Source organism: Rhinolophus ferrumequinum, chromosome 12, assembly GCF_004115265.2.
Source record: "Rhinolophus ferrumequinum isolate MPI-CBG mRhiFer1 chromosome 12, mRhiFer1_v1.p, whole genome shotgun sequence".
Lineage (NCBI taxonomy): Eukaryota > Metazoa > Chordata > Mammalia > Chiroptera > Rhinolophidae > Rhinolophus > Rhinolophus ferrumequinum.
Window position 1 is genome coordinate 23,723,740 of NC_046295.1, and position 24,878 is coordinate 23,748,617.

The window sequence follows — 24,878 nt, forward strand, 5'->3', positions numbered from 1 at the left end:
GCTCTCCCCACTTCACGCCAGGACCACCCTCTTCCCAGTGTGACAATCCAAGCTGTCTCTAGACATTTCCAAATGTTCGGAACCATGCACACGCCTTAGATAATAGCATACATGTGTGTGAAATTATGATGCGTGGTAGGATGCTCTTGTATCAATGCCATCTTTCTCTCTACTCTAATGAAGTCCAATAACTGCCAGAGAACCCAGAGTAAGTCAGGGCTAGAAAGCATATGTGAGGATAACCTAGCCTAGCATTTTTTCAAAGTGTGTAAAATATGATATCAAGAGGGCTGGGGAGAAAAAAAGGCTTTGGTGGTCGACTTAGCTTGGGAAACAATGGGCTAACCAAGATTCATTTAACAAATATTTATGGCGCATTTGCTTCATCCTCGTCACTCTACAAAGGACTTGAGAATCTGTCAGTGAACCAAAGACTCCTGTTTACTTAGAGACTACATGGTATCAAAGTAAATTAAATAGTACGCGATATGTGATACATACTTTGGAAAATGAAAAAATGGGTCAGAATAAGGGGGGGATCACAGATGCCAGACTTTGAGGATGGACTGTGATTTTAAATTGGGTGTTTAAACAGCTTTTCTGGTGCCTGATTTAGAGTTAGTGAGTGGCAGAGGGACCAAAAGCCTCATGCTTTCTAATCCAGTTTAATTTCCACTACTTTATCCTAGTCTTCAATTTACAATAGTGGTTTGGGGTGAACCAAAATTTAGTTTTCACATTAAATCAAATTTTCTATTGAGATGAGTTCTCCAAAATCACTTAGCGAAGTGTTTCTCAACTGGGGATGAGTTTCCCCCAAAGGCACATTTGGAAGTATCTGGAAACAGTTTTGATGATCGTAACCAAAGGAGAGGTGCGACTGCATTTAGCGGGTAGAGGCCAGGGATGCTACTAGATAACGATGCTCTGGACAGCCTCCCACAACAAAACACTATCTGGTCCCGAATGTCAATAACGTAGAGGTTGAGAAACCCTGACTTAGAGGCTAACGGAGTTCTCACCTCCTGCTAAATGACTTGAAATGATTGCCATGTGTGTTTTACGTAAAGTGTGTCCAGAAACTTCATTTCTGACCTTAGAAGGATATTTATTCAATGGTAATAGGAGAAGGGAGGGATTATTAGAATGTGAAAGTTTGAACCAATCCTTTTCTACGTGACACCTACACATCCAGAGGTTTCCAAATTACTCTCAAGGGTTCCTGCATCTGGTTGTCTACATGCTGCCAAGCATACAGCTGTGTGGCTTCTAGAAGGGAGAATTCTCAAGTGACTAACTACAGGTCTTACTTTTTTTCCAGGTGTTTGTGTAGAGGTTAAGCAACCATAGTCTCAGCGTAGAAAGATCTGAAATACTGTACAGCAAAAAACAAAAAGAAACACATTCAAAACGTGTGTTGCATGCTCATATATCCCATAGGTATGCAAGTGCTTTGCAATTTAAATATTTTTCTGGAAAATACAGAGGGTGCCAAAAAAAAATGTATACACATTGTAAGAAAGGAAAAAAAAAACTGTATTAAAATTGTCATACTCACTATATACTGATAACAAAAGATGAATACACGTCATGTGTATACAGTTTTCTGGCACCCCCGGTACATAGCCTGGCTTAAATTTTATGGCTTTTCAATAGATCTGTATTATTTGTAGTGAGTAGTTTTAAGAAAATAAAATAGAACGTTGAATTATGACAACCTTACCCTCTAAGCATTATGCAGCATTCTAATGGTTCATTAGGGAAATGTACACACTTTCCCAAACACCGAGACCCTCTATGCTTTGAAGCTGCACAGACTCTTCATGGTGTTCTTATGGCTCTAGATCAGCAATCAAGCTGCATTTAGCTTTGTGCCCTGAGATCACCTGGATCTGCAGAGTGACACTGATGAATTTTGGCTTGTCATAGTTAGCATTAGTAATGGATGGATTCTCAGGAGATTGGACAATGAAACTCATTTAAACTTTACTGAGACTTAGCTGAAATGCAGCCGTAGTTATCTATTTCACTTGTTTCCAATGCTTTCCTATCTTTCCTGTTTCATCTTTCTCTTTTTTCCCAATCCTTCTTGCTGATTTTGTTCTTTCTTATTTAGCTGGGTCCTTTAGGAATTCTTTGCAACATGTTATTTAGAATAATAGCATAATTATGTAGAATAGTAATGGAATGTTATTTCTATTGGCATTTATAATATCCTTGTTGCTTGTTATCACATGATTCTTTAAACATTTCTTTATTTCTTGATCTGTTTCATGCCAGATTTGAGTTCCATTGAGTTCCATTTAAGATCCATGAGGGTCCCAATATTATTTAAAGAAAGAATCTTGTTTGCATGGCAAAGTGTTATGAAGCCCATAATGTCAGCCACAGTGAATTTCATATCTATTGATTGAATAAACATCTATGTTCATAGAGATTTGTGAATCTCTGCAATAATTCCATGCTCCCACAGTACCCTGGGATCCCTGGCCCATGGTCCGAGCAGTAGAAGACAGTGCTACTGAGTGTGTTTGGCTTCAGATTTATGCTGGAAATTTCATCTCTGCTACCTATTAGCTTTGTTATAACTTTTTTCCTTTGAGCTAGTCTTGGGTTTCTTTCTTTAAAAACAGTTTCTCTCCATATTATGAAGATTAAAGAAGACAGTTTCCATCAAATGTTGGGTTCAATAGTTATATTGTGGGGGGAAAGACCACCCTCTATTTATCAGGTTTATTCAGTTGTATGGATGCATCCAAGCTCTATTCTTTTATATGCACACAAGAATGAACAGATAACGGTTACAAAACACATTAACATTTTACTTGTTGGGCACACTCTCAAAGATAACTTGTTATGAAACTTACCCCAAGTTCAGAGAAGATCTGTGTCTGGAACCATTCTTGTTGTACCAATGAAGAAGGCCAAAAAACAAGAGCGATTTCATATCGATGTCCTTTCCAAAAATGAATGTCTCCTTGAATTTCACAACTGCTCGTTCCTTTCCCTTCAGTACACTCAAGTTTGAATCTTTTTTTTTTGTTGTCATTAAAAATTGTGGGACCTCCGACAGTCTTTTGAGTTTGGTTTCTGCGTTTGTAAAATGGAATTCTAATACTTGCTCTGTCTCCCTCGTGGCGTTGTTGTAAGCATTACATGAGATTGTGAAAGTTCTCTGTGAACTAAACGGTATCAAACACATGTAAGAAATTCTTAGCATTGGTGTAAGCTAATGAATCACTTTGTCGCCATGAGGTGAACCAGTGGTTCGGTCTCCTACCCGGGAAAGGATCCCTACAGGCGTTTACTATACGTATCTTATGATTTTCCCTTTTCTTTTTCTTTCAGTTTGGAACTGAAGTGGTCTTATATTGAATGGTCACAGACTGAATACGAGGTCTGTGAGAATGTGGGCATATTGCCCTTGGAAGTTACCAGAAAGGGCTATTCCATGGACTCCGCTTTTGTGAGTGTAAAGGTAACCACCCTAAAATGTAAACTCAAGCTAAAACTTAAGCGGCTGGCTGCTTGGTGCCTTGGATTATTTTCTTAGGAAAAAATTAGAGTAACCAAGGACATTTAAAGTTGCAGGAATGCCATACTCTTCTGGAGATTCTAAGTACAAAATCCCCTGGTCCCTCCACCTGTTATCTAACTTCATTAGCTCTTAGATATGATATTGCGAACCCATTTTTAGTTTTTCAACCTAGTCATTAAGTCTTACAGTTTGATTTCACAGGAAGATAGGTCCAACTTGGTGAACTTGGGCCAAACTCTACTTGAGAAAAAAATAAAAAGTTGTATGCAAGACATTCTGTGGAGTAGCCAGAGCAAATTTCAGTCCTCAGATGGCTTTCTCATAGTATATACCAGGATCACTTCCTGGTCTCAGTGAATGAGGAAAACCAGGGCACAGACTTATCTTAAGAGTTCCCAAAGGGTACAAAATTAAGAGAGCATATATCAATACAGGTACCCTGAACTATAAGACATTTTCAGTAATCACTTTTGAATGAGTCAACTTGCTATTCCTTTTCACTGCCATGGACCTTGAAGCACAACCTATGGCTTCTAGAACTGAAGGATTTTTAGAAGTCCCTATTACAGGAGCACTTCAAGAGAATGAAAGCATGAAAAGCTATTATGTACTAACGACAGCAAATAAGCCTTAAGACTCCCTCCTCCACCTAATGAAAAGGGCACTGATATTAGCTGCTGGAAAAAATAGCAACTCAGTTAAGTCTGAATTACAATAATAAATCCAAATCACCTTCAGATCCTTGTGCACCTAAATGCTACCATATCCAGACTCAGTATTTATCTGTCCAGTGGACATAGGCTCATTTCCCCAGATCTGTGGGTGCCTTATTGTTGTTAAAACATTAGACAACTTGGTATGCCCTATAGTATTCCAGCAGATTGTTTATGGAAAAAGAAAGAATCTGCCTGGTTTTCTAATAGTGCTCTGCTCCTCCATAGAAAGCACCATATGCTCGAGTCTGGAGTTTTGGGCCACACTACCATTCACCTTGCCAGATAGAAAGAACCTACGTGGTATGACACAGAACCTTTTGTCTACTTCAGCTGAATGCACACCATGAACCTGCCAGCTGAGTGTGCAAGGGCTTCAGCAAACAGCCCTGAGCCCTTCACTGACGACTCTACCCACAGCACACAGCCTGTCGTTGTATTTATCCAGAGCTCATTGGCTGCTTGACTAGGAGCAGGGAAAGAGAAAGCACTTTTACTTGTGTTATTTGTCCTGCTTTGAATCATGCACCTTCATCGGACTGATTTCTCCAATCGCTTTGCCTCAGACCATCCTTTATCCTACATAGGATTCCGTAAACTCAGTGGTGATAAATACTAGGTAATTGCACGTGCAAGTACCATGCAGAGATGTGTAACTCCCAGCATATGGCAGGTACAGGTGTACAATGGGCTGCCTTTCCACAAAGAAAGGTGCTTCATGAGGAGCCTTGGCACTGTAGGCAAAGAGCAAATGGGAGATGAGGAGGTAATATCCTTCGTGAGCAAAATGTTTCCACTGCAGACCCACTGGTAGGTGTTAGGGCTTTTGATTAGAAATGGAGATAATGTCTGAGGCCATAGAAACAGGAATTTTTATGTTAATTGTGTTTCATTCCTTTGTAAAAAAGTGAAGAAATATATTTAACCCACTTTCCCCACCATCTTAAACATCTAAAAAAGTGCAAAAGTAACAGCTGTCTATTGAGCTTATACTTGGTTCTCATTCGATGACTTCTTTTTTCAAACCAGCCAAGGATTCTTAATATGTGTAGGCTCCCTCTAAGGGATGTGAAGCCATGAATTTAGAGCCCGAAAATCAACTGGCTTTTAGCCCTGAGGGTAGGGAACAGGGAGACAGTCAATAACCTCATTAGACTGGAGTGATTTTTTTTTTTTTTTTTCTGTTTTACAATTTACTTGATGGAGCCTCTAAAGCTCTCAGTTCTGGGTGTGGCTTGTCTTGTGGAGCTCTTCAGGTCTGTTATCCCCATAAAGCCCTCATTCACGACTGTGAAGAGGGATGGTCTCATCCAGGCAGGAAAATGGAGCAGACTTGTATTAGTTCATCTAGTCTAAAAGCTTTCGGTGCCATGGAGCTCGCAGGAGACCTCGGAGCTCATGGACAGATCAGCACCCACGCTGTTGGGAGTGCCTGCGTTTTCTTCTCCTCTTCACTGTTCCCCTTCCCTTTCCTCAGAGACACTATTTTAGAACAAGGTTTAGGTAAAGGGAAGGAAATGAAATAAATTCATATTCATAAAAAAAGAGCAAAATATATTTTAAAAATTCACATTACTTTCTCCAACAACTGAATCATTTATAAAGGAGAAGCAAAAAAAAAAAAGTTTTACTTTAATTGATATTAGTCTAGAAAAAAGTTAACTTTAAGGAAGATCCATGTAACTTGGATCAAAAATGGTTTATTATAATAAAAAAATGTTATGTTAAAAATAGATTTTAAGAACATGAATTTAGTCTAGTATGAGACTAGACTAGGCATTTCTCTATGATAGAATATTTATTTTTATTAAAAAAAGACTTTTTTTTTCCACTTTAAGGTCAAGCAGGTGTCAGCTGCAGTTGGAAAAGATTTCACCACGACTCCATCTAAACTGATTCAATTTGACCCAGGTACGTTTTGTCTACAGTTTATTTCATGTTTTTGTAAGGAAATCTGGAGATTTTGGAGAAGACAGAATATTAGGCAAATTCAGCCAACTAGAAACTCCTCAGGGAAACCATATCACTCCGCAACAAGAGAGATCAGTTTGGACTTGAAGCTTTGCCCCTTATATTTTATTTTATTCCAGGTGGATATTTATTTTAAATGAGAAGATCATAGCAAATAAAAAGTATAAAATATCAAAGTAAACATCCAAAAATCCAGGAAAAAATAATGTTTAAAAAATTATTTGAAGGCCTGACACAAAGCTGAAATGATTTAATTGCCTCATGTTTTGATATTCCTATAGAATGTTATATTCATATAGATTCCTAAAGGGCATTTCTAAATTATCTCTCTTAGAATAGGTTGATCTGAGGAGATTCCAGGAGAAATTATTATTTAATTAGTACATATTTGGCATCAGATCTCTGGAAAAATTTTGGTAGGTACAAAAGGGAATACAAAAGGATGGTACCTGTTCTCAAGGATGGGAAATACAGACGTGAAAACAACTCACTAATAGTGCGTTGGAACACAAAGGATGCGCCATTGTTCAGGCTAAGGAAATTCCTGGAAGATTTCCCAGAATTCTGAGCAGGTAAAAGAAGAAGGGGACTTTCGGCTAAAAGACCAATACACTTTAGGGGAACTGTGCCTAAAGCACCAAGGCTGGAACCATGCCTTCTTTTCCTGGCTTCCGTAGATGGGGGCAGGTAGCCCTCCCTCACTGCAGTGCATGGTTCTCTCTCTTTCCTCTCTGGATCCCTGCTCTCGATCACTTGTCCAGGGCAAATGGAAAAGGCCTTGAGCCTCATGAGCCTCATGAGGCGTATGGCTTTGTGGTCTCCTGTACAGGAGGAATTCTGTACTGATAACACACCACAAAATCAAAACTCTCGCCATCGTTTGTCACTGCCACATGACGTTTACAAAAAATTGCCTTTCTGCAGTTTACCCCAAGTTACCTGATGTTTGATGACTGTATTTGTTGGCGAGGGCTGCCCTAACGAAGTACCACAAACTGAGTAGCTTTAAAACAGAAATTTCTTTTCTCACAGTTCCGAAGGCTAAAAGTTGAAGTTCAAGGTGTTGGCAGGTTGATTGCTGCTGAGAGCTGTGAGGGAGAGAGACTGTTCCATGACTCTTTTCTGTGCGCTTGTGGTTTGCTGGAATCTTTGGTGTTCCTCGGCTTCTGCTGTCTTCATGTCCATATTGGTGCTCTCCTTGTATGTGTGTCTCTGTTCAAATTTCTTCTTTTTATAAGAACACCAGTCATATAGATCAGAGACCATACTCTAGCAATAAGACTTTATCTTAATTCCATCTGCAAGGACCTTATTTCTGAATAAGGTTACATTCTGAGGTACTGGGAGTTAGGATTTCAGCATATGGATTTTTTTTTTTAATTTTTATTTATTTATTTATTTTTTAATTTATTGGGGTGACAATTGTTAGTAAAATTACATAGATTTCAGGTGTACAATTCTGTATCACATCATCTATAAATTACATTGTGTGTTCACCACCCAGAGTCAGTTCTCCTTCCATCACCATATATTGGATCCCCTTACGCTCATCTCCCACCCCCCAGCCCCCTTACCCTCTGGTAACCACTAAATTACGTTCCCCAGATTAATTTTCAAAACCCCATGGCCATCTTGTGGTTACTGATTGTTTTATAATCCCCTCACCTTCCCTCTTACCCCCACACCCCCGCCCATCTAGCAACCCTCAGTTTTTCCTCTTTGTCTCCAAAACTGTTTCTGATTAGTTCATTCACTTATTCTTTTCTTTAGATTCCGCATATAAGTGAGATCATATGGTACTTATCTTTCTCTGTCTGACTTATTTCACTTAACATAATGTTCTCTAGGTCCATCCATGTTGTTGCAAATGGTAAGATTTCTTTCTTCTTTATGGCTGTGTAATACTCCATTGTGTAAATGTACCACAGTTTCTTAATCCAGTCATCTACCGATGGGCATTTCGATTGTTTCCATGTCTTAGCTATTGTGTATAGTGCTGCAATAAACATAGGAGTGCATAAAGATTTTTGAATTGGAGTTTTGGATTTCTCCGGATAGATACCTAGGAGTGGAATTACTGGATCATAGGGTAGTTCCATTTTCAGATTTTTGAGATACCTCCATACTGTTTTCCATAGTGGCTGCACCAATCTGCAATCCCACCAACAGTGCACAAGCGTTCCCTTTTCTCCACATCCGCGCCAGCACTTGTTGTTTGTTGATTTATTGATGATAGCCATTTTGACTGGGGTGAGGTGGTATCTCATTGTGGTTTTTATTTGCATTTCTCTGATGGTTAGTGAGGTTGAGCATTTCTTCATATGTCTGTTTGCCATCTGTATGTCCTTTTTAGAAAAATGTCTCTTCAAGTCCTCTGCCCATTTTTTAATTGGGTCGTTTCTTTTTTTGGAGTTGAGTTGAGTGGGTTTTTTATAGATTTGTGATATTAATCCCTTGTCAGATATATCATTGGCAAATATCTTTTCCTATTCAGTAGGATCCCTTTTTGTTTTATTGATGGTTTCCTTTGCTGTGAAAAAAACTTTTTAATTTGATGTAATCCCACATGTTTATTTTTTCTTACTTCCCTCGCGTGAGGGGATATATCAGTAAAAATCTTACTCCGGGTAATGTTTGTGAAGTTTCTTCCTATATTTTCTTCTAGGTATTTTATGGTTTCAGATCTTACATTTAAGGCTTTAAGCCATTTTGAATTTATTTTTGTATATGGTGTAAGGAGGTGGTCCAGCTTCATTTTTTTGCATGTGTCTGTCCAGGTTTCCCAGCACCATTTATTGAATAGACTGTCTTTACCCCATCGTACATTCTTGCTTCCATTGTCATAGATTAAATGGCCATATAGGCATGGATTTATTTCTTGGGCTCTCTATTCTGTTCCATTGATCTATGTGTCTGTTTTTATGCCAGTACCATGCTGTTTTGATTACTGTAGCCTTGTAGTATAATTTGAAGTCAGGTATTGTTATACCTCCCACTTTGTTCTTATTTCTCAAGATTGCTGAGGCTATACGGGGTCTTTTATGGTCCCATATAAATTTTAGGATTATATGTTCTATTTCTGTGAAAAACGTTGTTGGTAGTTTGATAGGAATTGCGTTGAATATGTATATTGCCTTAGGCAGTATGGACATTTTAACTATATTAATTCTTCCTATCCATGAACATGATATGTGTTTCCATCTATTTATATCTTCTTTCATTCCTTTCTTCAGTGTCTTATAATTTTTCTGAGTACAGATCTTTTACTTCTTTGGTTAAATTTATTCCCAGGTATTTTATAGTCTTTGGAGCAATTGTAAATGGGATTGTTTTGTTAATTTCTCTTTCTGATGTTTTATTATTGGTATATACAAATGCAACTGATTTCTGAATATTAATTTTGTATCCTGCTACTTTACTAAATTCATCTATCAGCTCTAATAGCTTCTTGGTGGAGTCTTTAGGGTTCTCTATATATAGTATCATATCATCTGCATATAATGATAATTTTCCTTCCTCCTTACCAATTTGGATGCCTTTTATTTCTTTTACTTGTCTGATTGCTGTGGCTAGAACTTCCAGAACTATGTTGAATAGAAGCGGAGATAGTGGGCAACCTTGCCTTGTTCCTGATCTTAGGGGGAATGGTTTTAGCTTTTCCCCATTGAGTATGATGTTAGCTGTGGGTTTGTCATATATGGCCTTTATTATGTTGAGATATGATCCCTCTATTCCCACTTTCTTAAGGGTTTTTATCATAAATGGCTGTTGGATTTTGTCAAATGCTTTTTCTGCATCTATTGATATGATCATGTGATGTTTATTTTTCCTTTTGTTAATGTGGTGTATCACATTAATTGATTTGCGGATGTTGAACCACCCTTGCATACCAGGGATGAATCCCACTTGATCATGGTGTATGATCTTTTTAATGTATTGCTGAATTCTGTTCGCTAATATTTTGTTGAGGATTTTTGCATCTATGTTCATTAGAGATATCGGCTTGTAGTTTTCTTTTTTTGTGGTGTCTTTGTCTGATTTTGGGATCAGGATGATAGTGGCCTCATAAAAAGTGTTTGGGAGCCTTCCCTCCTTCTGGATTTTTTGGAAGAGCTTGAGGACAGTAGGTGATAATTCTTTTTTGAACGTTTTGTAAAATTCACCTGTAAAGCCATCTGGTCCAGGGCTTTTGTTTGTTGGGAGATTGTTGATTACTGATTCAATTTCCCTGGTGGTAATCAGACTATTCAGGTTTTCTGTTTCTTCTTGAGTTAGCCTTGGAAGGTTGTACGCCTCTAGAAAATTGTCCATTTCTTCCAGATTGTCAAATTTGTTGGCATATAGTTGCTCATAGTAATTTCTTAAAACTTTTTGTATTTCTGCGGTGTCTGTTGTCACGTCTCCTTTTTCATTTCTGATTTTATTAATTTGGGTCCTCTCTCTCTCTTTTTTTAATGAGTCTGGCTAAAGGTTTGTCAATTTTGTTTATCTTCTCTAAGAACCAACTCTTAGATTCATTGATCTTTTGTATTGTTTTTCTGGTTTCTATTTCATTTATTTCTGCTCTGATCTTTATTATCTCCTTCCTTGTGCTCCCTTTGGACTTATTTTGCTGTTCTTTTTCCAGATCCCTTAAGTGTGAAGATAAACTGTTGATTAGTGATGTTCCTTGTTTCTTTAGGTAGGCCTGCAAAGCTATGAATTTCCCTCTTAGGACTGCTTTCGCGGCATCCCATAGATTTTGGGTCGTCGTGTTTTCATTTTCGTTTGTCTCGAGATATCTTTTAATTTCTTCCTTGATCTCCTGCTTGACCCATTCATTATTTAGTAACATGTTATTCAGCCTCCATGAATTGGTGTGTCTTCCAGTTTTTTTCCTGTAGTTCATTTCTAATTTCATAGCATTGTGATCAGAGAAGACAATTGGTATGATTTCAATTTTCTTAAATTTATCAAGACTTGTTTTGTGGCCTAACATATGGTCTATCTTGGAAAATGTTCCATGTGAGCTTGAGAAAAACGTGTATTTTGCAGCATTGGGGTGAAATGTTCTGAAAATATCGATTAAATCCAAGTGGTCCAATGTATCATTCAAGGCTGTTGTTTCCATATTGATTTTCTGTCTGGAAGACCTGTCCCTTGTTGTCAGAGGTGTGTTGAAGTCCCCTACTATGATAGTGTTACTGTTGATCTCTGTCTTTATGTCAGTCAGTACCTGTTTTATATATTTAGGTGCTCCTATGTTGGGTGCATAGATGTTTACTAGGGTTATGTCCTCTTGTCGGATCAATCCCTTTATTATTATATAGTGCCCATCTTTATCTTTTAATATGTTCTTCATTTTAAAGTCTATTTTGTCAGATATAAGTATTGCAACTCCAGCTTTTTTCTCATTTCCATTTGCATGAAATATCTTACTCCAACCCTTCACTTTCAGCCTGTGTGTGTCTTTTGTTCTGAGGTGAGTCTCTTGTATACAGCATATACAAGGGTCTTGCTTTCTTATCCAGTCAGCCACCCGATGTCTCTTGATTGGAGCATTTAATCCGTTTACATTTAAAGTGATTATTAATAGGTACATAGTTATTACCATTTTTAAATTTGTAGTTAGGTTGTTTTGATCTTTCTTCTATTTACAGAAGTCCTTTTAGTATTTCTTGCAATGCTGGCTTGGTGGTGATAAATTCCTTTAGCTTATTTTTTTCTGGAAAGCTCTTTATCTCTCCATCAACTTTAAATGATAGCCTTGCTGGATAAAGCAATCTAGGTTGTAGGCCTTTGTTTTCCATCACTGTGAGTATCTCCTGCCACTCCCTCCTGGCCTTCAATGTTTCTGTAGAAAAGTCATTTGATAGTCTTATGGGAGTTCCCTTGTATGTAACCCTCTGTCTTTCTCTTGCTGCTTTTAGGATTCTCTCTTTGTCTTTAAGCTTTGCCATTTAACTATAATGTGTCTTGGTGTGGACCTGTTTGGGTTTATCCTGGTTGGAACTCTCTGCACTTCCTGGGCTTGTATGTTGGTTTCCTTCATCAGGTTGGGGAAGTTTTCGGACACTATTACTTTAAATATGTTCTCAATCCCTTGCTTCCTCTCTTCACCTTCTGGTATTCCTATGATGTGCATGTTGTTGCACTTGATGTTATCCCAGAGGTCTCTGAAGCCATCCTCATTGTTTTTTATTCTTTTTTCTTTCTGTTGTTCCATTTGGGTGATCTCTGCTACTTTGTCTTCTAAGTCACTGATTCAATCCTCTGCTTCATCTAACCTGCTGGTAATTCCTTCAAGTGAGTTCTTAATTTCGGTAATTGTGTTCTTTAGTTCTAACTGGTTATTCGTTATGATTTCTACATCCTTCTTTATGTCTTCCCTAAGCTCCTTAAACAATCTTATCACCAGTGTTCTGAACTCTGTCTCTGAAAGGTTGGTTACCTCTGCTTCATTTGGTTCCAGTTGTGGAGGTTTCTTCTGTTCTTTTATTTGGGACGTGTATCTTTGTTTCCCCATTCTGGCTGACTCTCTGTGTTTGCTTTGATGTATGAGGTAGATCCCCTAGAGTTCTTAGTTCTTGCTAGGTTATCTTATGTAGTATGTGTCCTTTATATTTGACTCGCACTACTTCGTTGTTCTCCTCTGCGTGTGCTCCAAAGGTGACTCTTGTGTTGTGTATATTGTCCTGTTCAAGATCTTTAATTGCTTTTTGCTTGTGAGTAGGTGGGGTTAACTCCTAGGCTGACTCGTTGTGAGACTTGGCTCTGCCCACCGCAGGGCGTTCTGCTGCATGAGGGTTGACCACTTAAATGTGGTTTGGCCTCTATGGGCTCTAGTGCCTGCAGAGAATTCCCTCTGGGTGTGTGACTTGTAGGTCAAACCCAGTAGTACTCTGGTTTGGTCTGGAGTTGGCCTCTGGATATGTCGAATCTTGTGCCTCTTAACCTGGGCCCTGGTAGGGCAGTTTCAGAACAAAGCAAATCACCAAGCACAACAACAACAACAACAACAACAAACAAAAAAATCACATACATTCACATGTAAAAACACCCGATAACCCCCACTCGACACAGGCAAAGATATCAAAGATATAAAGACAAAGCAAAACAAAACAAAACAAAGCAAAACAAAAAGCAGTGCTAGTCTTGGCTTAAGCCCACCAAGTAATGTCCAGGTTGTCCTCTGCTGTACCAAAGAGCCCCCTGCTTATTGCGCAGGCAGAGCCGGTCACCTGGTGCCCAGAGTGACTTTGGGACTGTAGATTTAAATGTGTGGGCCTGAGGGGTCTGGATGATAGTTTTTACAGTCAGTGCAGTTTCTGCCCTTGCCTGCACATATGCACACTGAGAGTAGCACCACCAGCCCCGTGTCCAGTACTCCTGAGTCTTAGGGTACTTCTTCAGTGTGTGTGTGTGTGTGGGGGGGCGGTGCGGGCAGGAGATTTCTGAGCTGCTGAAAGCCCAGAGCTGCGTCTGCTGCTTATTGCTGATCCCTGGGAGTGTCTTGGCGGTAGCACTTGCCCCACCCTAGGCAGGCCAGAAAGGGTGGGGTCTGGGGATGGAGGGGTCTTCTCTCTCCCAGCCGAGCCACACGTCACCCTCTTTCCGCAGGCCAGAAAAGGTGGTGGGTGGTGGCTAGGGGTGGAAGAGTCTCTTCTCTCCTAGCCCAGCCAAAATCACACTCTTCCCAGCCTCTTCCCTGGGTCAGGGCTGCTTGTCAGTCTTCCCAGAGCCTGAGCACTACTACGGCTCCTCTGTAATCTGACCCCACTCCTCAGTTCAGGGGCCAGTTTAAGTCTCTGGAAGGGCGGGGTAGGATTGGAAGAGCGGGGCGGGGGAGGGGCCCAGGTATGGAGTCTGTGTTCTTTGTCCACCCCAGGGCCCACTAGCCACCCTCCCGGCGGGAGAAATCATCCGTGGGACACAGGGAAAGAGCCCACCTCCTGGTCTCTGTGCTCTCTGTTCCGCCCTGGGATCCCGTGCGTGCCTGGAACTGCGGGTGCCACCGTGGTTTTCGCCACCGCCGCCGACCAAGACCCCGCCAAGGGCCGCGAGTTTTCACTCCGCTCCCTTCCTTCCTTCCCCTGCTCGCCCAATTAGCGCACCTTCAAGTAATCCTTCCACGAGTCTCTTAGCTGTTCTGTGTGATGAGCAAAGAGTTCTTTGATGGGTTATAGGTCCTGTTTGTAATAAGATCCTGAGGAGAACTCAGAAAGTGCGCCCCGCTGCCGCCATTCCTATGACGTCCAGCCTCAAGTTCAGCATATGGATTTTTAAGTGACACAGTTCAACCTACCACAATGAGCCTTAAATTTGACATACAGCAACCCAAATATTGTTATTGGCCTCCTCCTGTGATATTTAAGTTGGTGACTTTCATAAGTTTGTTCCTCAGGCTGACCAAACTTTGTGAAAAAGAGCTATTACCATTATGTATTTGATGTTTACCTTCCGGTTGCTGCAGGCGCTTGTGTTCTGGTCAATCCTAAAATAAAAGGGTTTGATGCGTTTTCACTGGGTCGTTTCTGTACTTCATGTTAAGACAGTTCCAACCTTTCCACTTTTCGAGAGCCGAGACTCTGTCATATGTCATCTCTATCATTTGAGGTCTGTTTGTTACAAGCCTGTAAGTGATTTTGGCTTTTAATAGATTTGAGTTGCTCACCCAGTGCTCTGTTTGGGTTGATAGTAACTAGAATATATCACTCTAGACGAATCTCTTAAAGCTACTTTTTTGAAGATTTCACTGGATAAGATAAATGCCCATTTGTCTAGAAGAGTTTATATTCTGTTTTTGAGTAAATACTAATGACTTCTAAGGGTTGTAAATAGTAATGATTTTTAGAGATTATTTAGACATGTTAAGAACAAAAATAAACATATCTTATAAATTAAAAAACAACACAACACGTGTCTGTTTATTGTTTTGGAACTTATTAGCCAGAAACAGTTTCATAAACTGAAGTCTTACTTGAGAGAATTTTTAAGTTCCCCATGTCCACAGGTCCTGCAAATATTTATTTACTTCCATGTTGTTAATCCTGGTCTTTTTTGGGTCTGCTGTCTCCATCCCCATCTCTACCCCTTTTGCCCAAAGCAATCTGTTCAATTCTTTAAAAACAGCAGTTTCCATGATTGGTGAAGAGTGAGAAATCAAAGAGAGTGGGATGTTAAACGGTTTAAGAACCCTTGGGAGGCAGCGGGAGAGAAACCAAGTGACTTTTCAGGCTAGTGAGCTATACTCAAGTAAACTTGCCTTGTAGTCATTGTACCAAGCCAAAAACTAATCCTGACTACTTTGTATTCAGCTTTTGTGACTAACCTTGAGTCTAAGTGTAAATATTCTTAAGAAAACGATTGTTTTCCTTTAAAATATTGTGTTCTTGAAAGGTTTGCCACATTCTTAGTTGAGACTTCATCATTCCTAACAGTCAAAATATTTCCCTAAGGAACAGATCTCGAATGTGGTATTTACTGAAAAACATCAAGAAAAATGTCTTTCAATGGTGAAATCTGCTTTGCAGGAAAATATGCAGGAATTGACCTACTCTGTAAAGGAGGACATGTCTGCATAAAATGACACCGTCTCTCTCCTCTTCAGCACCTTTTGTTTTATGGGATCATGGGGCCAGTTCAAGCCTTCTGAAAATGCTTATAATCTCAGTAATTTAACAAATACTTTGCACCTTGAAAGTGGGAAAGGAAGAAAAAGAAAAAGCAAGAAAATCTTACTTCCAATCTCATTAATGTAAAAAAGTTGGTTCTATGTGCACACCTGGTAGGCATAGAAACAAAGTTGAAATGCAGGCAAACAAATCATAAGCACTCACATGAAACTTGGAATAGATTTTTTCTAACCATCTGTTTCTACTCCATAATGTCTTACAAAAAATTGTAAGGTTTTCTAGGGGTGGTTGGGGGAAAGGAGATGTACTATAATTTTAAAAAATTCTTACAGCAAGAGGGCAATTGGTTAGGCTTGGAAATATTTTTTTGTGTGTTGGATTTTTATTTGAACACTGCTTAACTCCATGGGCTTTGAGAGTCAAAATAGTTCTCTGAATAGTGAAAATCTTAGTTTTCAAATGCTTTCTTCAGTGTCCAGCCTCTTATCTCTTTATGCCAGTTTTATTACTGCAGCTCTCCTAACTCCTAGCCTCTCTGCCTGAGCCCCTAAATCTTCCCACGTAACACTTTCAGTTTCATTTTTTCCAAGATGTCCATTTTTTCAAGAGCTTTCCCTGTTGCCTTTGGTTTAAAGTCTGAATCCGGCCACCGAGTTAGTGTCCAGGACTGTCTGCAGTCTGGCTATAAACTGCTACTGCGGCCTTGTCATTTCCTAGTCACTTCTGTGCCCTCTCTATTCCGACCAGCTAGTCTGCTCAGCCTTCCCTGACCAAGGCTTCTGCTTTGCTATCCTCTTGCCTTGGCTTTTGTTGTTTTCCCATTTCCTCCCTCCAGATCCTTCCAACTCTGGAGCCCACATACATGTAGTGCTTACCATCTATTCTGTGTCTTTTGGCAGCTAATCATACATAGCCTTGAATAATTGACTTTTCTGGTCCTTACATCTTGTCTCTTCGAAGAGGTTTTAAATTCCTTTATGTCAGGGCTTGCTTATGCTATACCTCTGGTATTCTCCATAGCATCGAAAACAAAGGTAATTACATAATAGTTACAAATTAATGTATTTTGATGAATTGATTTATCCATCCATGGGGTGGGACTTATAAAATATTTTATATTAGCTGCTTCAACTTCTGTTTTTGCAAAGACTATGAGACTAGTTGTTTTAAGAACTCAGTTGATACTGAAAGCCTAACAAATGAGCTGTTAGTTTATTTTTTTAATACAATTATTTCAAATACTTTTTTTTTCCTTTTAAGTGCAGCCAAGTGAAGGGTAAGTAAACAGTTTCATCTTTCCATTGGATTCGGCTGTGAATAGATGAGACTTTGATTAGATCATGAAATGTATAACGACATACCTTCAAGAAGGAGGCCATCATATAAACAGCACGACTGAGAGGCACAAATCTGTTGAAAAAAATCTGCAAAGAGAAAAGTACTCAGATTCTCAGAGGCTAGAAATGAAATGTTTTAACTGCTTATATAAAAGGGTTGATAGGAAGTAAAGCACTCAAATAGCCAAGGAGTAAGCTTTTCAAAACTTAGTCCTAGAAGGTTAAATCATAACTTTATTGTCTTTTTTTTCCTCTTAAACTTGAGCCTTCTTTCTCCACTAAACAGGTATTTTCTTTTCTTCCTGCCACCACTTTTTTTCTAAATAAACTCAGGGGGATGTCCTATAATCTACATCATGGAAACTGGTCAGCTTTAGACAATCTCAGAAATTTCTCCCACCTTTAATATTTTGTGTTTCTGGGGTTGATTTGCATCCTCTCTGAGTGGTGGTAGGCTGGCTGGAGATATGTTTGAATAATCCAAATGGTTTTGTGTTATGTTCACAAAGTTACTATAAACCAAGTTTGATTGTAACTCCACGAACAGAGGCAGACAGACGAGAGAAAAACAAGAGGACTCAGTCTATTTCTACAACTCCCATCCCATAAATTCTCTATAGGAGACTATCCAACTACTGAGTATTACATCATCAGCAAAAGAATTTGCAGGCTAGAAGGATCTCAGGAAGTGGGGCAGCCGATAGATGCAGCTGTCTTTAGAAATCAATCATTTCAAGGGTTCCATGAATAGCATGAAGTACCATCCGATAATCACTTCTAACTGTCTGTATCAACATCTTAAGAGTTTTGAAACTATTTTAGATTGCAGTACTTGTTTATTCTTAAGAAGAGAAGGGGCAGGTTGGGAAAAAAATTAAGTCTTGGATCTCATCTACTAACCATTTTTTTGTTCATCCCTTGCAAAATGCAGCTTACTTTTTCTGTTACAGTGTTTGCATTTAAACGGAATCATCATTGTCCAGGAACAAATGTGGTCTTTTAATGTTATTTGGGAGAACAGCAGGACTTTAGTGAGTTGGTAGCAGTACAATAGCTCACTCAGGCTACTGCAGTCTAGCTGTAGACATGTTAATTAATATATTTCTCTGACACCTAGGTGATTGAAATAGCAATTAAAGAGTAATTAAAATGTTTACTTCTTGTAGGAATGTCAACTAAGATGTGGAATATAGCAATTACCTATGACGGATTAGAGGAAGATGATGAGGTCTTTGAAGTAATTCTGAACTCCCCTGTGAATGCAGTTCTTGGCACCAAGACAAAAGCTGCAGTGAAAATTTTGGACTCAAAAGGAGGTATTCTTTTGATCCTCATCTTGAAATCAGGAGCAATCCTGGCACTGTAGCTGCTTGCTTTCAACAGCCAATGTGCTTGATAATGCCTTCACATCAAAAATGCTTAATTTCTTGTCAGGAAAGCAACCTCAGCCATGATGTAGGCCCTTTATTCTGGTTTCTGCTTCATGCAGTTTTCCTCCTGCTAAGAACTATCGGTTCAGAAAAGCAACAAGTCAGTGCCATACTTGTTTTTTTTTTTCTACCCGTTTGTTGTTCTCACCAAGGGGGAAACAATGTTGGTGAGAATCAATCGACAATTATTTTTCCCCAGAGTTTGTAGGGCTGTAATTATCTTCCTCTATTAAAGAGAGCCCTGAATGCCTAAAATCTGAGACCCCAATGGAATGTGACTAGGAAAGGCCTAAAAGAGGAAGGAATGGGAGAAAAATAGATGTGAAAGATGCAGCTGGCTTGGGGATTCAGGAACAGCTAGAAAATATTAATGAATAATAACCTTGGGTTGCAGAGCCAAATATAATAGGTCCTGGGTAGTATATGCTAAAGAACAACCTGTGAACTCAATAAAACAAAAACCAGCCAAAGTCCTTGGTGCTCTGATTTTTTTTTTTTTTTGTCTGCCAAATACTTTGTACTTTTTTGTCTATTTAGCATTTGACAGCTGCCCAGGTACCATGCTTGCTCTTATATCCCTGTTTTTATACCTGTCATACCCTGTAGTCCCTATATTTTCCTTATCTGAAATCTGTTATCTCCTCCTCTCTTTCTCATCCTATAATAAAAATAGACACTATCCTCTTTCTTTCATAATACTCACATTTTCACAACATCTCTCCCCACCATCTTTCCTCCCTAAATTTATTTCTTTTTCAGTAGAATTTTCTGTTTTCTGTACATCAAGCACACAAACACATGAAGTACACACTTTACACTTAAAGTATAAAATATCCGGCCGGGGGTTCTGGTTTTAGATTATTTTCATACTATTTGGCAACGTTGCCAATAGAAGTAGCTCCATTAAGATTTACCGGATCTTTGTCCTGTAGCGGTTGAATGCTAATTTTTAAAACTGTTACTTGATTTCACTGATCTGTTCAAACAATTTCAGTTTCTACCTCTAGGAGACTGGGGAAAGAATAATAACTTTGAAGTGTCTGTGGAATGATACTTGATCAGTGAATATACCTGATATATTGAGGAATACTATAATAGGAAGAGAAGTGAGGCTGTTGTGGTACAAGTATATGATATGATTATAAAATCACCACAGAGTGATTTTCATCTATATTTTGTGAAATCAATTTCATGACTTTATAATCACCCTGTCGCTGTGCAGAAGGGCACAGCTTTCCTGGATGGAAACTGATGAAGACTAAAGGAGTTTCTGGCAAATGGCAAAAAGGCAACATCTGGTGGGAAAACCATCCATCTAAGTTTAATGACAAGCTGCTCCAGGGGCTGTGTTGATGTGATCACTTATCTGTTTGTGTAAAATGAAATGACCTGCCATCTTACATGCCTCCAGGACAGTGCCATCCTTCATATTCTTTCAACCCAAACAAGCACAAAGCATGGAAGAAGGGCATTTGGCCCCCGCTGTTCCCAGGGTCTTCCTCACACACCACTTCTGGTTCTTTTCATCCGGAAAGAAGACCTCTTCCATCTTCCAAGCGGCTCGCAGTTGCCAGGGGAGACACCCCACAGGGCTTTGATTCTACAGATCTTTATGGACTAAAGCTTAGGACCCAAGGGAATGGCAAAACAGTAAGGATGGGCAACTTTGGGGATTTGATGTGAGGGGTACATATTAAAAGAATCTAAAGTTATTAATATTAACAAGCATTCTGAAACACTGAAGAAGCTGTTTTGATTCTCCCAGTGAGTGGGGGCCATGGTTCCTTATATGGTCATGAAGTCCGTTTTGTATATATTAGGTTGGTGCAAAAGTAATTGCGGTTTTTGCAATTATTTTTAGCCTTTTAAACTGCAATTACTTTTGCACCAACCTAATACAAATAACATAATGCTGCCCCACTTCATTTGAGGTGATAGATATACTGACTCATCCAGATGATTTCTGCTTTGGTTCTTTTTGTGATCAAGACAGGGAATGACCAGTGGCCCTAGAATAGAATGACATTAAGCAATCTACGTGACTGTGGAAACCATGGCTTTGACCTTATAGCATAGCATTCTAACCAGGCACACAATCATGAGTATGTGTGTGTGTGTGTGTTTTGGACCTCTGTGTAAATATACAACTGTAAATGTACCAACAAAATAAGAATGTCTTTTCTCCCTAACTGGGGCTATGAATATATGCATCAACATTGATAAGTTGTGATGAGGTCCAGTGATTTTTAAAAGTCCAATGATTTGGGCATGGAAGATTTTGAGGAACATATGTTCTAAAATTTTTCAAATATTAACAGTATCTTACTAGATGGGTTTTACCCTATTTCTAATTATTATTCAAGCCAATTTTATTCACACTTTTTTCTGTGTTGATTTCAGGTTCATCCATCCTCTGTTTATAGAAATGGAACAGACATCATCTATAATGTAAGTATAGTCTGAGAGAATTGCTAACTTTCTTGAATTTATGGATACAAAATATTTGCTGAATCTATTTTTTTATGTCTTCTATAAATTTCTCAAAAATTAGTATAAGACTAGGTATTATATTATATTAAGACCCGGTCTTATGTCTTATATTTTTGCTCCAAAAAACGCATTAGATCTGATTGTCCGGCTAGGTCTTATTTTCGGGGAAACACTGTAAATTTCAAAAACTTGATTTGAAATTTGTTTTAGAGCATTGGGTGGTCAGAAAAATAAACAACTTTTTGCTTTTATTCAATTTTTGAATTGCTCATTTTTACAACAAATCTTTTTGTTTGCTATCTTGGTGTTTTTTTTATTTTATTTTTATTATTGTTTGTTGATTTCCTCAGTATCATGGGATGGTTTCCCTGCAACTGGAGGATGACAGGTCCCCAGCTCACAGAAGAAACACCAAAGTATCCATTATTAGTCAGCCACAAAAGACAATCAAAGTGGCAGAATTGCCTCAAGCAGATAAGGTGGAATCCACAACTGACTCACACTTCCCCAGACAGGTATGAAAATCTTTTTCTTCCTATTCACCTTACAGCAAGCTGTTTGCTGGGCCATAAAGCTTTAGGATAGTTTACTCAACACAAATGCTACTCAACGAATGAAGACCTAAAGGAGGTAAGTAAGTCATCACCGTACATTAAGTTAAATCTCAATTGTCTTTCCTTCTTATAGAGCCATTTGCCCTCATTTCCAAAGAACTGCACACTGGAATTGAAAGGACTCTTCCACCTTGAAGAAAGCCTCCAAAAGCTGTATAAGTGCAATGGGATTGCCTGGAAAGCTTGGAGCCCCCAAACCAAGGTTGGACACAGGCTGAATTGCCAAATACCTTTACTTGCCATATGCCCTGTGATATGCGGTGTGATCAAACAATACGGTGAATGTTTAAATTAAAAAAATATATATTACAGTAAAAGTCACATTGCCGTTACTCACCCTCAAAATACTCTCCCTCACTTCAAACACACTTATCCCATTGTTCCTGCCACTTTCTGAGGCAGTTCTGGAAGTCCTCTTTCGTCAGTGTCTTTAGTTGTGCTGTCATGGCTGCCTTGATGTCCTGTATCGATTCAAAACGTTTTCCTTTCATGGTCATTTTGACTTTGGGGAAGAGCCAGAAGTCGGTTGGTGACAGATCTGGTGAATAAGGTGGATGAGGACACACCATAATTTTTTTATTTGACAGAAATTGCCATATACCAGAAGCAATGTGTGACATGGAGCCTTTCCGTTGTGATCAACAAATACAGTGAATGCTGCTGCCGAGTGCCATCCAACAGAAAGGCAGGGATCTTCAATACGGGAAGCAGCATATCGAACCTTAGTAACAGTGTGTGACAAGTTTCAACTTGTTAGGTGCAGTCAGTCGGGTGTGAGCTACGGTTGAGAGAAGGTGTGTTATAAAGTGTTCCATAAATCATCCTCCATCATGACAATGCTCCGTGTCACCCATTGCTTCTGGTATACAGTCATTTCTGTCAAATAAAAACATTACAGTGTGTCCTCATCCACTTTATTCGCCATATGGGCACCATGTGACTTCAGGCTCTTCCCCAAAATAAAAATGATCCAGGGCATCGAGGCAGCCATGACAGCGCTACTAAAGACACTCACAAAAGATTTCCAGAACTTCTTCAGAAAGTGATAAGAACCGTGGGATATGTGTATTCGAAGCGAGGAGGAGCAAATTTTTTAAATTTAAACACTCACTGTATTGTTTGATCATACCTTGTAAGGCGGCAGAGAGGAAATGATCTGTCAACTCATGCTACTTCTTCCTGCCCTTGTTACACTTTGAAGACAAGGGGAAAAAATGACCCAGGGGTGTTTTAAAAATCACAGGAACACACTAGTTATATCAATACAATTTAAAAATAATTTGTTTCATTATCAGAATGCCACAGGTATAGAATTGAAACATTGCTAACTTTAGAAGTGTTTTCTGTAAGAAGCCATTGTATTTCTCAAGGTGGAGAATTGGGATTAGGGCTGACCTCCTTTCTGGTGACAAAGCTACTCTATTTAAATGAGGAGACTCATAGGATTCTTTATGCTGAGAACAGGCTGTAGACTGTGAAATCCATTATGATGTGAAGATGGACAACTATTTTTCAGGAGGTGGAAGACAAATCCTGCCCAGTTGGGTGGCACCATCACTCAGGCTACTGCCACTCCTTGATCACAGAGCAACAAGGCACCTGGAGCACAGCTGCCCAAGCTTGCAGGGAAAAGTAAGAAATCTTGTTTCAAATTTGACTGTTTTCTTTCCTACTGTTTCTCTATTTTCTCATGGAACTGTAGGGTTGCTTCATTCATTCAAGTGTTGGGTGTCCAATACCTACCCTTGGCGTTGTTAGGAGGCCAGAGACAGTTTTGAAGTTCAGAATGGATTTGGGACTGACCTTTGATTTAGCTCTTTTATGTTAAGATTGTATCATTACCACAATTCTATTTTTTAGCCTCTCCATCTCAATCTTGTGAAGAAAGTCAGAAGGAGATTTTCTGAGTCAGCAGCATTGCAGGTTCTACCTTTTTTTTTTTTTTAATAGGAATTCCTATTCATTGATTTGAAAACAGCAATGAAAGGTCTTAGCATCAGACCTATGATAACGTAAGGGACATTGATGATTATGAAACCAGACAAATTGGACAAAGTGTCACTGGGTAATGGAACACTCAATGAAGGATGGCTTGTGGTTCAAAAATGACAACAAAATTTACCTAGTTCAGAAGGACTTTAAAAATGCATAAATAACTACCCCTGACCCTCCTTTTTTGCCTACCTGGATATTATCCAAAACAATTCAATTAGGCTAATATGCACATGGCTGTAAATTGAGACTAGAGAAGTCCCTGGTGGATATCAGTCAGATCTTGCACTTTATCAAATTTAAAAAGTTATGCTCATCTAAAATCGCTAATAAGAAAATGAAAGGACAAATCACATTTAGAAAAAGCTAATCTCAAATCATATATCTGATAAAGGTCTTGAATCTTGAAAATACAAACAACTCCTACAAATCAATTACAAAAAGACAACCTGACAAAAAAATAGCAAATGAGAAAAGATATACAATTGGTCATTAAGTACATGAAAAGGTGCTCACCACCATTAGACATCAGGGAAAAGCAGGTGAAAATCAGAATGAAATATCACTTCACACCCACTAGAATAGTTAAAATCATGACAATGCCAACTGTTGTAGAGCAAATGGAATTCTGATGTATTGTTGGTCGAAGTGTAAAATGGTATTACCACTTTGTAAAAGTGTCTGGCAGTTTCTTAAAAAGTTACATGCCTCTATCCTGTGACCTACCAAGTTACCCTAGGTATTTACCCAAGAGAAATAAAAATATACGTTCAAATAAAAAGACATTCACAAAAATTTCTTCCTTGCTTGCTTCCTTCCTTCCTTCCTTCCTTCCTTCCTTCCTTCCTTCCTTCCTTCCTTCCTTCCTTCCTTCCTTCCGTCCTTCTTTCCTTCCGTCCTTTCTTTCTTTAAAATTTGGAGATCTAATTGGCTTTATTAAGCATTCATGAATTGGGCAGCATCCCCATCTAGCAACTAAAAAGGCACTCCCACAAAAATTTCATAGCAACCCTTTTTTTTTTCATTGGGATTGGGGAACAGGACTTTATTGGGGAACAGTGTGTACTTCCAGGACTTTTTTTTTTTTTCCCAAGTCAAGTTGTTGTCCTTTCAATCTTAGTTGTGGAAGGTGCCATTCAGCTTCAAGTTGTCCTTTCAGTCTTAGTTGTGGAGGGCACA

General features: G+C 39.0%; 1 protein-coding gene across 4 annotated transcripts in view; it reads left to right on the forward strand.

The window, feature by feature from the left end:
- Window positions 1-24,878, forward strand: part of FREM1 (FRAS1 related extracellular matrix 1) — a 168,804-nt gene that overhangs the window by 131,183 nt on the left and 12,743 nt on the right. For all 4 annotated transcript variants that reach the window (XM_033123895.1, XM_033123893.1, XM_033123900.1 and 1 more), the window contains 8 exons: window positions 3,349-3,478; window positions 6,090-6,162; window positions 18,340-18,489; window positions 20,015-20,253; window positions 21,004-21,051; window positions 21,444-21,608; window positions 21,781-21,909; window positions 23,224-23,339. In XM_033123895.1, the coding sequence (XP_032979786.1) occupies window positions 3,349-3,478; window positions 6,090-6,162; window positions 18,340-18,489; window positions 20,015-20,253; window positions 21,004-21,051; window positions 21,444-21,608; window positions 21,781-21,909; window positions 23,224-23,339 (1,050 nt within the window). The remainder of the gene's footprint in view (window positions 1-3,348; window positions 3,479-6,089; window positions 6,163-18,339; window positions 18,490-20,014; window positions 20,254-21,003; window positions 21,052-21,443; window positions 21,609-21,780; window positions 21,910-23,223; window positions 23,340-24,878) is intronic.